The sequence below is a fragment of the Pinus tabuliformis genome, chromosome 1_1, assembly GCF_031772625.1.
Source record: "Pinus tabuliformis cultivar Carrire ecotype Pingquan chromosome 1_1, CPIR1, whole genome shotgun sequence".
In the NCBI taxonomy this organism is placed as follows: domain Eukaryota; kingdom Viridiplantae; phylum Streptophyta; class Pinopsida; order Pinales; family Pinaceae; genus Pinus; species Pinus tabuliformis.
The window spans coordinates 900,563,536-900,578,339 of record NC_142297.1 but is presented as its reverse complement, the minus strand read 5'-3'; the positions used below and the strand labels follow the sequence as shown (position 1 = coordinate 900,578,339).

Below are 14,804 nucleotides of genomic sequence, written 5' to 3'. Positions count from 1 at the left end.
TTACAGCACCTCGGCCCTCCAAAAGACCCATGAAACAAACCTTCCTTTGCTGCAGCCAAGACCTTCTGTTGACTGCGGTTAGGGCATCCTTTAGGACTGCAGCTAGGGCATCCTTTAGGACTGCGGCTAGGGCATCTTGTTTAGCCTTCTTTCCTCCTGCGTCTAGGGCTTCATCCTCCTAGATTTCTCTTCCACTAAAACCCAAAGCGAGTGGAGAGAAATCAAGAGTGAAGTGTGTGTGAAATGACTCTCAAGTCATCTCCTTTTATACTAAAACGTTGAGCACATGTGGGTGTTATTTAGTTGTTGGCCAACCTTGACGAATTGTCTTATAACACAAATAAATTCATAACTCCATGAATTCTTATCAGAATCGGACGATATTTAGATCAATCCTACACCTCTCGATGAGAGGGATCCAAGAAAAATATCAGCTGCCATAAATAAGATGACCCACATGGAGTTTGGCCCTAGTTGCCAATTTTAACAATCCACCTATTCGACTTTCCCTCCAAGCTATTCGAATGAGCCAATTCGAATTGGAATGTGGGTGGCCCCCACATTCCACTAGCAACCAAATTAAGTCGAATTGCCTCCTAAGTCCCTAAGTCGAAACTGATGGGTTCTCTTCCTTAGCCAAAATTGTGCAAAATTGTGTAGCAACGCCCTGTTACAAATGTGTTTGAGAAGGGACATGACACCGCATCACAAAAAAAAAATCTCGTCATCATTGCCCATTGTCCAGAACTTAAGAAATACTACTAGTGTGCTACAGCCTATGAACTTGTATTGTCTACATACTCATTCTATAATGTATGACGAATCATTTCAAAATTTAAGTAGCAACTAAACTTTAAAGACTAAAAGTAAAATTTAATAAAATTGTAAACATGAACAAGTCATTAAAATTTAATTATAAATCCCAAATTAAGGGTCTAGAAATTAAGAACCTTACGGGACCTGTCATCAGTGTAATGTATATCATAATCATTCAGAATCACTATTATTTACATAGTACAAAGAGTATTACCATCCCATCTATTTGCCTTATAACATTAAGCACTAAAGATGAGTTAGCCATTGTAATGTTTATTTAAGGAGTAACAAATATTATGTACAAATGTAATAATGTCATAAAGTGAAATAAATTATATATAAAAAATAATGTTTATGTTAATGTATTTAGGGAATTAGTTGATTGGTTCCTAAAATGAATAATGGAACTTGCTACATATATAGACAACACCACTAGTAATTTAGTAGCACATTGATATATCATCTAGTCTCTCCTGCTTGTCTCTTGCATATATTTAACATGGTATTAAAGTCATGGTGATTGTGGCATAGGGAAATTTCAAAGATTCATGCCAAGAAAAGGTTTGTCACAAACATGGAGAAAGAGACAAGTTCAAATTGAAGGCAAATTAATTCATGGAGTATAGTGACTGTAAACTGTAAACATGAATAAGTCATTAAAATTTAATTATAAATCCCAAATTAAGAGTCTCAGACTTTGCCCCATCGCTCGACTCTTACCTCACCTACAACCTTCGCTCGAGTTCTCTCAGCTCTGTTTACCTTTGTCGCCGTGAATGGAGTTCTTTGTTTAGTGTTTACCTTCGCTCGTCGTCTGAAACTTCTCGACTCTTACCTGCAACCCTCACAACCTGTGTTTACCTGCAACCTTCGCTCGAGCTCAGTGTTTACTTGCAACCTTCGCAACCTGTGTTTACCTTCGTTGTTGTGTCTCTGTAACAATGTTTACCTTCACCACCGTCATGTAGTGTACTGTGTAGTATGCCTTAGGTTTAGATTAGTGTGTATGCAATAGGTTTAGGTTACGATAGGGTTTAGGTTTCAAATTTTGTTTCTTAATTTTTTGACTTTAAAGTTTAGAACTTAGGTTTAAAAACAAAAAAAATTAAAGTGCAATGTGCATGATATCGGGGGACGTCCTAAAGTCCCCCGAAAAGTCCCCAATTTTTCGAGGGATGGCCCGGGGGCAGCCTGGAAGTCCCCAAGTCCCCGATGGAGTTCCCAGCCAATTGGGGAAGTTTCTGACGAGTTCCAAAGTACCCGGATTGTGAGGACGAAGGAAATGCCATGAATTTTGGTGGGGACAGGTCCCCGTGCAACATAGGGGTTTAATTATTATTCAGCAAATTTTGCTATTGATAAATATTACAACACTGCTTTCCAAACCTCAGCAAAGCTCCGACAAAATATTTCTTCACCTCCACAAGTCAATCTAACCACTGGAAGACTTACGACCTCCCTCTGCAACCTGACAAGGCCTTTCCCGCAATTCACACTGTGAATTCCTGCAATCGTCTTTCCTATAATCGCACTGATTTCCCGCAATTTTCTCTGCAATTAGAAATCTTGATATGCTAAACTCGTAACTCGTACAACCTCTCCTGGCAATACCGTATGGCCACTCCGTCTACAAAATAACTCTGGGAGAATTCCTCCTCTGGATCTAGGAAACCGGAAGAATAATGGTGAAAGGAAACTCCAGAAATATTTACTGCGAAAACCCTCTCCGGTGTCAAAACCCACACTATCAATGCGCCCTCTTCACTGCAATGAATGATCTCCAAGACCACCCATCAATTTCCTTTATAATCTCTCGTTGAGAAATCAACAGCCAAGATCAAGATCTGAAATGATCTAACCGATGACTAAGATTAGTTAGAAACTTTACTAGAAATCTCTAGAGGAAAATCGACCATGTCTCAATTATTACTAATTAATTAATTTATTTCCCTGAGTTAAAATTTTGGAAAATAATTAAAACTGATTAATTAATTTAATTAAGACATTATTCAAAAGAATAACTTGCGCTTGGAGATATTTCTCGCTCTAATGTTCAACCAGCGATTGACTTATCAAAGGTCCCACTGACTAAATTAGCACTTCCGTTAATTTTGGTTGATACAAAGATTCATGCATAGCCACAAACTAGAGAAGATTATCTGATGGAATTACAACCTGAAAACCTTGAGAATGAGAAGTTGTTGTCATTTTCCATGAGCAGGATCAAATTTGTATTGACTTTGACCATGCCCGCTGCCCAAGTACAAGTGTCCCAACTGCAAAATAAAGTTGGACAACAAAGCAAAAGCAAGATCCATGTAGAAACAAGCTTAGGATGTTTGACATCATGAAAGGGAGATCCATGGAGTTATTGAGCAAGTCAAAGAGTAGCAACCAAAGTGCTTCCTAGACACCTAACATGATCTTAGCGAATTTTATGATCCTTAACCCTTAAACTTGAATCACAAAAGAGATATCAAAAATGCTCCACACTTTGGGGAACATTGTACAATGATCCTCTTATGGAAGGAAATCACTCTCATTCACTTGCCTCTTAAGGTAGGCCTACCTCTCAATGAGCTAAGCTCGCATACAAAATACTCCAATACATGTTTTGTGACAAGAACTCCATCCTTATTTATAACTATCTATGACCCTAATCATAACCACCTCCTAACTATTTAACATGCCTTCTTTAATGAGGTCATGTTCCATTTATTACATGCTAACGAACTAGTGGGCCTTATTAAACAAACATGATGGACCCAATCCATTTTACATCACCATAACCATGCTATTACTAATCTAGTGAGCCTTTCACACACACCCCCACAATTACACCCCTAGGGAGGATCCCAACACTCCATCCCCATTCTGAAAATATCACCCTCAACACTTGTAATGAGTATGTATGACAATAAACTAAGTCCCATGGTGTAGTGTTGACCACAATGGTGAAGTAGGTCATGGAACTAGGGCCCTGTGTACAAGTGCTAGCTACCATGTAAAGTAGTCCAAGAAACTCCACCATAAATTCGATTCACGTGTGCGAGTGTTAAAGTAATCCTGGAAACCTAGGTCCCATGTAGAATTGTTTGTTGTAAGCAGTGTTGCGAGGGAGCGCCCCCCCCCCGCTCAATCCCGCTCCCAATCTGCGCTCCGAGTGGAAGCGACTCGGGAGCACGCTCCCTTAAAAAAATTTATGCTCCCTGTTTTTTTTTCAATTCGATATAGGGAGCGTCACTCCAAGAGCGATTTTTATAACCCAAGAGCAGTCGGGGAGCAATCGCTCCCGAAGCGACACCTGGAGAAACGCGTGAACCAAAAAAAAAAAAAATGTGGAAATAAAGTGAGGGAGGGAGGGTTAAATAGACCCTCCCTCATTCATTTCATCATTGTAATGAGAGTAGAGTGAGAGTGAGAGAGTGAGGGTGAGAGTGAGAATGAGAGAGTGAGAGTGAGAGTGAGAGTGAGAGAGTGAGGGTGAGAGTGAGAATGAGAGAGAGAGAGTGAGAGTGAGAGTGAGAGTGAGAGAGTGAGGGTGAGAGTGAGAATGAGAGAGTGAGAGTGAGAGTGAGAGTGAGAGCAAGAGAGTGAGGAGCAAGGAGAGAGCAAGAGAGAGCAAGGAGCAAGGAGCAAGAGAGTGAGAGAGCAAGAGAAAGCAAGGAGCAAGGGGAGATTGAAGAGCTTGCAAGGGGAGATTGGACACCAAAGAGGTAGGCTCTACAATATTGAACAGAATGTCTAGCAAAAAAAAATTTAATGTTCATTCCTAAATAAATAAATAAATAAAATTCTCTATTTCCCATCCCATTTTTTAAAATTTTGCATATTCAAAACTTCAAATTTCAAACATCATGGTTATATTTCTTAGCATTTTCTTCTTCTTGATTCCTTTTTTGGTTATTCTGGTGTTTGGAGAGTAGAAAAAGGAGGGTTGAAAATGAAGAAAGGGGTCATAGTGGATTTGATGAAAACCCCGTTGAGGAGGAGCTAGAGGAGAGTGAACACAAGTCAGCTCAGAAAACTAAACAAGACCAAACTCCATTGTGGAAATATGTTAATAGGCCTGAAGTAGGGAAAGGGGGTGGAACCACTAAATTTTATTTGCCCCATTGCAACAATAATTACACAGGTTCATACACCCATGCCAGAAAGCACCTCTGCGGGAAAAGGCCATGGGATGGAGATAAACAAATAGGAATCAAAACTTGTTCAGGTGTGTCAGCAGCAGATAGAGCCAAATACATAAGGGAAGAGGAGGAAGCCCAATACAAATCTAAAAAATCAAAGGGTTTCTTTGAACCAAGCTCACAATCACATGCACAAAGAACTCCTTCAGCATCCTCCCAAGGCAGTGGATATGGAGGCACAGGGTCACCAGGTTTAAGGCGTAGAAGCATATCAGATTTCCTTGATGAAGGGTGTAGGAATGATGTGGATTCAAAAGTTTACAGGTTTCTCTATGCATGTGGGATACCATTCAATGTTCTTCGCTCACCTTATTGGCACGAAATGGTTTCTGCCATAAATGATGCCCCTAAAGGATACAAGAGCCCTGGGTATGACAAGGCAAGAACCGTTGGACTTGATCATGAAAAAGCAAAAATATCACATTCTTTGAATAGAATGACAAGTTCTTGGACTGACCATGGGGTGTCCATTGTATCTGATGGATGGACAAATGTAAAAGGCAAGCCATTGATAAATGTTCTTGCTGTGTCTGTTAGTGGTGCCATCTTTCTTTCAGCATATGATTACTCAAACAAGTTCAAGACCGGCATCAACATTGCAGAACCATTACTTGAAACAATTGAGCGTATTGGGCCATACAATGTCATCCAAGTCATCACTGATAATGCTCCTAATTGTAAGGCAGCGGGAGCAATTATTGAGGATAAATACCCCAACATATTTTGGTCTGGGTGTTTGGTTCACACAATGAACCTTTTGATGCATGATATTGTTAAGAACAAAAACGAACAATACAAATGGATTGGTGATTTGTACAAGAAAGGCAAACAAATGATAAAATTTATTACAAATCATAGCAATACCCATGGCCTTTTCCACAGTCACTCAAGATTGGAGTTGTTGAAGATTGCGAGGACTAGATTTGGTAGCTATTACCTCACCTTCAGGCGCCTTTTGAAGGTAAGAGAGTCATTGGCTAGCATGGTATCAAGTCCACACTGGCAGGTATTAAAGGAAAGGGCTACAAATGCAGCTGACAGGCAAGGTTTTGAACAGGTGGAGGAGACCGCTCTTAATGGTATGTTTTGGGCACATGTGAGGCAAGTATTGGATTTCACCAAGCCCATTTATCACATGATTCGGTTTGCAAATACAGATAAATCAGTGATTGGCGAGGTGTATGAGCAGATGGATACCATGTTGGGGCAAATAAAAGATATTGTTCATAACAATGATCCCAACTTGTATAAACTGATTCACGATTGTGTGTGTATACGATGGGATAAACTTAATGTTCCACTACATTGCTTCGCGTATATCCTTACGCCAAAATACTACTCTACATCTTGGTTGGGCCAACCTGCACCAGGGGGTGGGGTTAGGCTCAAACCCCATATAAATGAAGAGGTATCTACAAGATATTTGCAAGCATTAGAAAAGTTGATACCTGACAGGGAGGAATGTGCTAGTGTGCGTCTTGAATTAGGCAGATACTTCAGTGGCACTAGTTTGTTTGGTACCTTTCATGCAATGGAAGATAGAGACAGATTTGATGCTCTCACATGGTGGGAATCATATGGCGGCCATGGGCTTTTGCTAAAATTGGCAAAAAAAATTCTCTCACAGGTTGTAAATACTTCTTCTGCAGAGAGGTGTTGGAGCACCTACAGCTTCATACATAATGTGAAAAGAAACAGACTCAATGAAAACTGGGCAGAAAGCTTGGTTTATGTGCACTACAACTTGAGGTTGTTGAGTCATTACTGTGATCGGACTTATGAAGATCCAACATATAAAATTTGGGACAACCACCCAGAGGATGATAATTTGGAAGATGGCACTATACATCTTGAAGAACTGAAAGCGGAACTTATGAGAGAGGAAGATGAAGCAACAACCATGCCACCTCCACCATCCAGTAGCAGTGCTCGAGTTCCGAGTCTTGTTCCTTTGTTGTCGCCGCCTCCATCTACACCCTCACATGGAGGGCATGTGCCTTCTGGTTCTGGTCGTCGGTCTGTGCGGGAGGAGACTCCTAGAAGACCACCACGACCTGCTCATACATCAGACACTTCTCGTGGCAAGGGCCACATGAAGTAGTAGATAATAGATTTACAGTTTACTTGTCTTTTCTAGTTTCTATTAGTTTTCATAATTGTTGAGTCTTGACTCTTTCATATCATAATGATATTTTTTGTAAACAATATATGACTGTGACAATTTAAGTTTGAAGTTTGAAGTTGGCAATTATAACTCATTGGTAATGATTCTGAATTATGAATATGATGCTTCGTGAAAGTTGTTTCATTTCATTTCATAATTCATTTTATAACATTTCATTTCATGTTAGATATTATTTCTTGTAATGGTTAAAGTTTAAACTTAGCTTACAAGTACAACTTTGGTGATCAATGATGATAAATGTTATATATTGAATTTTCAATTTTGAAAGCTTGAAGTTGAAACTTTAAGATTGATGAATCATGATTCACGAGACTCAATATGTTGTATGTTACTAACTTGTGGACGTGGTTGATGAAGATTATAACTTCTAGATGATTGATGTTATATGGTTCAATGATCAAACTATGTTTTTTATATCTAATTCGTCATTCTACGTGTTTTTGTTGACATATATGTATCAAAATATAAAAAAAATATATATTATATAAAAATCGCTCTGGGAGCTTTTGAAAATGTCGCTCCCGCACCCGTTTTCACTCCCGCTCCCTGCTTTCGCTCCCGCTCCCAAGTAACACTGGTTGTAAGGTTGAAAAAGTCCATGGATCACCCATAGACCTAGGTCCCATGTCCAAGCACTAACACTGACTTCCAATTGATGACACTTAAGCTCAACAAATGGATGCATATTGTGCTCCAAATCCCTTACAAGGTCATGTGGATCTAAATAAAGAGAACCCTCCATATCATGAAGATCATCCATATAGCTACAACGATACTACCAATGGAAAATATGCAAGCTAGAAACTAGTAGCCATAAACTTCTCTTGACTTCCCTCAAAGATGCTTTGTACATTAGGTGAAGTAGAGCCCTCAAATAGAAGGTGAAAGTAGTTATCATCCCAAAAATGACAATTGTCCATATGACAATCATCACAAACATCCTCTAATTCATACCAAGCATGTACATCAATGGTATACTCCCTCTAGATGATAGGATACGTCACACCAAGGATATGGCCCTCATTAAATTCACAAAATCCCTTATGCATATCTTAAGAAGTTGCATACATATTCTACGAGGTTCTTATCACGAACATTTAATTCTCCATGGCATATTCCACCACATTGACATTCTTCAATTCCATTAGTATTTGAGGTGGCAAATTTGAAATGGCACTAACTCCCTTAATATCGATCAAACCTCTATTACAACCACAATTATGAAATGTTGTCGCACTCTACATCTACGACTGTAATCTATCACAATATACATGATTTGCAATATGCACCACTATCACTGAAAACCCCTAAAATAATCAATGATATATTCACTTTCCAAACTACAATTGACAATGAAGTTAAGGACATTCATGTTAGTTGAAGAAAAGTACTAGTCAAAACTACTTAAGTTGTGAGCCCTAGGGATTAAAATACCTTCCCTCTTGTGATGAGGCATAGTGATTGTTTGGAGTGATCCAATTTAAAACCCAACAACAATGATGATTTGGGGCATAGTGATTGTTTGGAGTGATCCAATTTAAAACCCATCAACGATGATGATTTGGGGCAATCCAATTCAAAATATGTCTACATAACTGGTTTGGGCCAAAAACCCATTAGTTGAATTGATTTGAGCCAATCCAAGTAACACTTCAACTGGTACAAACTAAGAACGGGGTTTTTAAATTGTTTTTTTTTTGCTAAATGTTGTTAGATTTTGTTAGATTGCCTTTGCAAAACTATAGAATTCTTGCAAAATTAAGCTTCTAGAAACAAACCTACATAGTGAGATATTCAGGTAAAATAGACTTTCATAGACAAACAAAAGACCTACTCCAATAAAGGACAATAGATAACCCTTGAAAGGGTCACGCAAACATGGTCACCACCACTACAAGGATGGGTCAAGCTACACTTTGATGGGGCATCCAAGGGAAGCTTAAGGCTTGTAGGGGACAGGGGATTTTCAAGACTCGTCATGGGTATATTATAAGAGCATATATTATAAATTTATAGGTAAAGGGTGAAATAATGAGGGAAAATTTGAAGTCATTGTCTTGGGAATTAAAGAGGCCCCTCCTAATAAGTTTTTAAAAAGTTTGCTTAGAAGGTGATTCAAAACTAATTATTGGCATTCTAAATAAGAAATCTACGCATCATGGGATCTATTGAGCTACTCAAAATGGGCCAAAGAAGTTATTGGAGCATTGGAGGAATACCAATTTGGCCACATAAGGAGATTGACCAACCAAAAGTGAATTTATTGGCAAATAGAACAGTCACCACACAAGATAGCCACATTTGGGTTGAGGTGGATTCCACATTAACGGAATTTAATAACCAAAAACATAAGTTGACTAGGCTAATGACCATGTCACCTCTCTCCATTTGTGTTTTAGATAATTAGACATCCCTATGATTCGCATTTAATGAAGTATGTGTCTCCAAAAATCCTTGGGATAAGGCAACGCTACACCCGAGTTTTGCAAGACAAAGATTATTAAGAATAACTTCAATGCTATTCAACAACACAAGCAATCACCATTGATGAGCACAAAGCTTCTTAAGACGAAGAATTTGGGTAAATTTAGTATGACCAATGGAGCTTTTCATCAGTCCAGATAGCATTAGATCCATCACTCAAGTTTGTTTGAATTCTCTTTGTTTTGGTTTAGCGAGCATAGGCAACTCAAGTAGGAGAGTTTGACCATACACTAGGGCTGTAGCTGGAGCAAAAGCACAACGGGACAACCCCTTTGAGCACAAATAATAGTTTAATTCTTTTATGAAGCAATCAAACCAGCCTCAAACGTCCTCAAGGAGACCTCAACGCTAGAGAAACCATTGGAAATTACAGTGGAAAAGCTTTACTATGCTATCTGTGACTTTGGTCAACGTCTGAAAGAGAGACATGAAAATAACCTTGTCGATATACTAGGTATGAGGAAAATTCTATTGCCCTTGACGGAAAGTTGGTCAACCATTATAAAAAATTTGATAAAGAAAAACAAGAGAAAACCCTCTCGAGCAACCTATCTGCACCTACATGATTAGCATTAATGCCTCATTGGCCAACCAGCAGTCACCAGTCTTTATCGAGGATGAAAGTGGCCCAAGTCGAAAAAGCACCAAAAGGGTGCATGACCCAATGCCAATGTTTATCTGTCAATCTATATAATTATATTGATCTAGATTGGATCATTATATTGTTTGTCATCCATCTCGATGCATTCGGAGTGGAAAAAGCGGAGGAATCAACTCACAAAACCCTTTTTACCGATGGGACCCAGTTTAGCGAAATGAGGCTTGGAACCTTCCAAGAGCGTTTTGTGGTATCAAACAATGTTTTTTGGGGTAAAACTTTGTCACTTTAGCCCCGCACTTTTTCATGTTATTCTACACACAAAAATCTTTCCAATGGTGCAAGAAGCGCATCAATCGGAGTTCGTATGCAAAAATTATGCCACTCAAAAGTTGACCTTCCTATTTTCACACCTATAATTCGGGAGGATGACACGTCAACCCCCATGATTCATGGAAAAAGGGGCTAGCCACGTGATTATGATGTAAAAGACTTGGTGACTTTGGGAGAGATCTTTATTGGAAGGAAGGGTTGACTTGGTGGAGGAGGAAGGTCCTTTTGTCTAGGGTCTTGGTCTTGGTCTTGGTCTATCTCAACTTGATTTTGCTAGTGGAAGAGTTTGACAGGGTTTTCCCTATAGAGGAGTTTTAGCCCTGGCTAAGTGCCTACATTGATCTTCGTGTTTGTTTTGATGATTGTTTGATGAAACAAAGATAAAAGAACATAAAAAAGTTAATAAGAACACAAAGATATCACAAGTAATTAACAACATAAGAAAATCTTTGTCTTTTTTATTTTCTAACACACACCTCCAAGGTTGTAGGGCACTTTAGTGTAGGGAAGATCGTGGCTAACTTGCAGAGGTATGTGTATTGGCCCAAGATGCAAGAGCAAGTAGGTAGGTTCATATGAGGATGCATGCTTTGTCGTACCAACAAGCCTAGCAACAAGAAACAAGTTATATCTCATCCCTTACCTGTACCTTTTCGTCCCTGGGAAAACATTTCCATGGACTTTGTGGGAGGTTTACCAACAACCAGGAAGGGACATGACCACCTGTTCGTGGTAGTTGACAGGTTCAGCAAGATGTGTGTTCTGATGCCCTCTAAAAAAACCATCAGCGAGAAAGAAGCAGCAAACTTGTTCTTTGGACAGGTTTGGGTGCACTTTGGGATACCAAAGAGCGTCGTTTCAGACAGGGATACAAGATTTATTAGTACATTTTGGACTACATTGTGGGAGAAGATGGACACGAAGTTGAAGAGATCTCCAACATTCCATCCATAGACAGATGGGCAGATAGAAGTAGTCAACAGGACTTTGGAACAGCTTTTGAGGGAATACAACCAAAAACATCCGAAGACTAAGGACGAATATTTGGTATATATACAACATTCTTACAACAGAGTAGTCCACACTTCTACAGGAAAGTCCCCATTCGAAACTTGTTTTGGATATTTGTCACCTTCACCTTTGGATATTGCATATGGGCAGCAAGGAGTGAGGGAAGATCTTACAGGAAATGCTTTGAGGGCTGAAAATTTTATAGAGAAGATCAAGAAGATCCATCTATAGGTAGAAGAAACACTGCAGCAGGAAAAGTATAAGGTCGGGCATGATCAGCACAGAACAGAGAAATCGTTCAAGGTGGGAGATTGAGTATGGCTACAGTTGAACAAGGAGAGGCTGCAGGGGCTTGATAAGAAAATCAAGGCTTTGAGGTATGGTCCCTTTGAGATACTAGAAAAGGTGGGTGATAATGCCTATCGACTCAGTTTACCACCATATATGCGCATTTACTCAGCTCAGAAGGTAGAGAATTTGAAATTCTATGAGTCTTCCATGTTAGATCAGGAAGAGGAACAAGTCCTACCCTCTGTGGAGGATTTGACACCAGATGCTCAAGCAGAGTAGACAGAAGATACAATTTTGCAGAAGAAGTTTAGAACTACAAGACGGGGCAGCATGGCCTTTGGCAGATTGGGTTGAAGGGACAACTTCCAGGAAATATAAATGGTACACCAGAGAGGTGGAGGAAAAACTTCTCACCTCATTCAGTAGAAACTTTTGGGGACCAAAATCCTCCCAAAATGGGGAGGTGTGATCCGGATTGGATCATTATATTGTTTGTCATCCATCTTGATGCATTCGGAGTGGAAAAAGTGGAGGACTCAACTCACGAGATCCAGTTTACTAGCGAGACCCAGTTTGGCGAAATGAGGTCTGAAACCTTCTCGCAGTGTTTTGAGGCATCAAACGACGTTTTTTGGAGGTAAAACTTTGCTACTTTAGCGACACACATTTTCATGTTATTTTACACACAAAAATCTTTCCAATGGCGTAAGAAGCGTGTCAATCAGAGTCCGTATGCAAAAGTTATGCCACTCAAAAGTTGACTTGCCTGTTTTCACACCTATAATTTGGAAGGCTGTCACATCAGCCCCCATGATTCATGGAAAAATAAGCTAGCAACGTGATTATGACATAAAAAACTCTAGAAGAGTTTATACTGTAACTCTAAATTAAAAGTTGATATAATCAAACTTAACCACTAGGAGGCTATCAAGTTGTGTTATAATCGGGCCACTAGAAGGAAGAGGCATTACATTCTTTCGAGTGCATTTGTTCCATAGTTGAGCAAAAATAGCCAATAGGGATAGGAGGTAGAGCACACATAGAGGATTTGTGCACTGTAGCAGCCCACGAGCCACGCGTCATACTTCTTTATACCTACAGCCATATTTCCAGACAAAGAAAGAGAGCCGAGCGGCCTCACCTTCCAACTGGGTTTTCTCCCAAAAGGTTTTCTCAAAGTATATCTTGTGTTTTATGTGTGTGTGTGAGAACTTTTATTTTGTCGTTCTTTATTTTCTGCATAATTTTCATTCGCATGCATGCACTAATTACAGTAAAATCTACCAATCTAAATTTAATAACACTGTAATAATGTAAAATTTCCGATTTTTAATATAATATTGTCAGATGTGTTGTGACGAACTGTCTAGTGGAATATCCACGGCAGTTTACAGATTATATATCTATGTTGGTACTTTCTATATAATGTGGAATTTTTAAGATGTCTCCATTTTTGGAGAATGTTTAAGCCATATTTTGTGATTGGTCTATGGTATGTATACAATCCAGTGACTGTAGCGAAGAAAAAGGGCCGTCCGTATAAGCCCTGTTTGGAGTCAAAATGGAAATCATGTAATATCTGTGATGTACCTGTAAGTCTCCGAAATGAGACCTTATTCTTAATAAAATCATATATATATATATGTCTCTCTCTCTCTCCGTGTTGGGGTAACTGCTGATGTTGTTGATAGCGATGCCTCCATGAGGTGCTGTTGTCTTTAAATGCCTGCCTCTTGTCTTTACTAGGTTTTGATGGCCTTAATGCTGTTTTAGTAGTCGCTAGCATCCTAGTGATGTCAATCATAAAGACATTAATGAATGTATCCATGATTGTTTCTACATAAACGATTCTTTCCTGTGGAAAAAATCATATATATAATTAAAAGAAAGTTCAGCAAATAGCCCCGTACCTAGTCTCGCAGCGACACATGAAGTGTTTCTATTTATGGTGGGAATCGCTGATGAGGTGCCCAGAAAAACCAGTTGCATTCCCCGGTGATCCTGAAAATCAGAACTGCTGTATATCCTTGCTTCGTCTTCACCTTCTTTCAAGTCCGCCCCTGAATCATAATTCTGGGCTTAGAATTTTAAACTCTCTGTCTCGGCCCTATAAAGCTGAGACACAGTTTATTTTCAGTAAAAACAATACTTAAATAAAATTTGTTTAAACATAAATAAATACACCTTTAAGAACTTTGAATTGCAACGGTCCAGGAGCTCGTATTTCACGTTTTCGTCCACCGGATTCTCCTGCCATGTTTCTCACATCTGAATATAGTGCAGGCAGCTGTCGACTTCTCAGAAGATAAATGTAAGTACTAAACCGGCTACTCCTCATCCTTGATTGGCTCTTCAAATCAAATTAAGTTTCAAACCCACAGAAAGCTAAAAAAATAAAAGGCACACAGCCTTCATTCTTTCGACAACACTATGCTTTCCCACGGCTTCTGGAGCATTACTTTTCCATGGCCATAAGATTTAGTGCTCGCGAAACGGAGGGAAAGCCTGATGTAAGTATAGGCTATTTCACTGTGTTAGTTTTGAATCGCTGAAGGGGAGAGGATCTGATATAAGCAGCGGCTATCTGATTGAGTCAGTTTTGATTGAGTTAGTTTTGAATTCGGAGAGGGCCAAATTCGAAAGAGAAGGTAATATTTGATATTAAAGGGTTATTAGTGAGGTAATGTTTTAGTTTTGAATAAAACCTAACGAGGCAGGAATTGCCCCGACGGCCAAAAGTGGTCGGCAAAAAAATTTCAAAAAATCGTGTTTTTAATGGTGGAAATAGATTCAGCACCATCAAAAATGTTTAAGACACCTAAAATTTTAAAGTTTAACAACTGTAACTTGGATTTACAAAAATCCTTGCCGGATTTTCTCTAAATATAACCCG

General features: G+C 39.2%; 1 protein-coding gene across 2 annotated transcripts in view; it reads right to left on the bottom strand.

The window, feature by feature from the left end:
- Window positions 1-14,515, bottom strand: part of LOC149217318 (uncharacterized) — a 367,700-nt gene extending 353,185 nt beyond the window's left edge. The window contains exons 1-2 of one of the 2 annotated variants that reach the window (XM_089392977.1): window positions 14,096-14,515; window positions 13,822-13,971 (exon numbers count right to left, since the gene is read on the bottom strand). In XM_089392977.1, the coding sequence (XP_089249103.1) occupies window positions 13,822-13,971; window positions 14,096-14,249 (304 nt within the window). In that variant the 5' untranslated portion in view covers window positions 14,250-14,515. The remainder of the gene's footprint in view (window positions 1-13,821; window positions 13,972-14,095) is intronic. The other variant, XM_089392976.1, reaches the window with a different exon arrangement.
- Window positions 14,516-14,804: the final 289 nt, after the last annotated feature.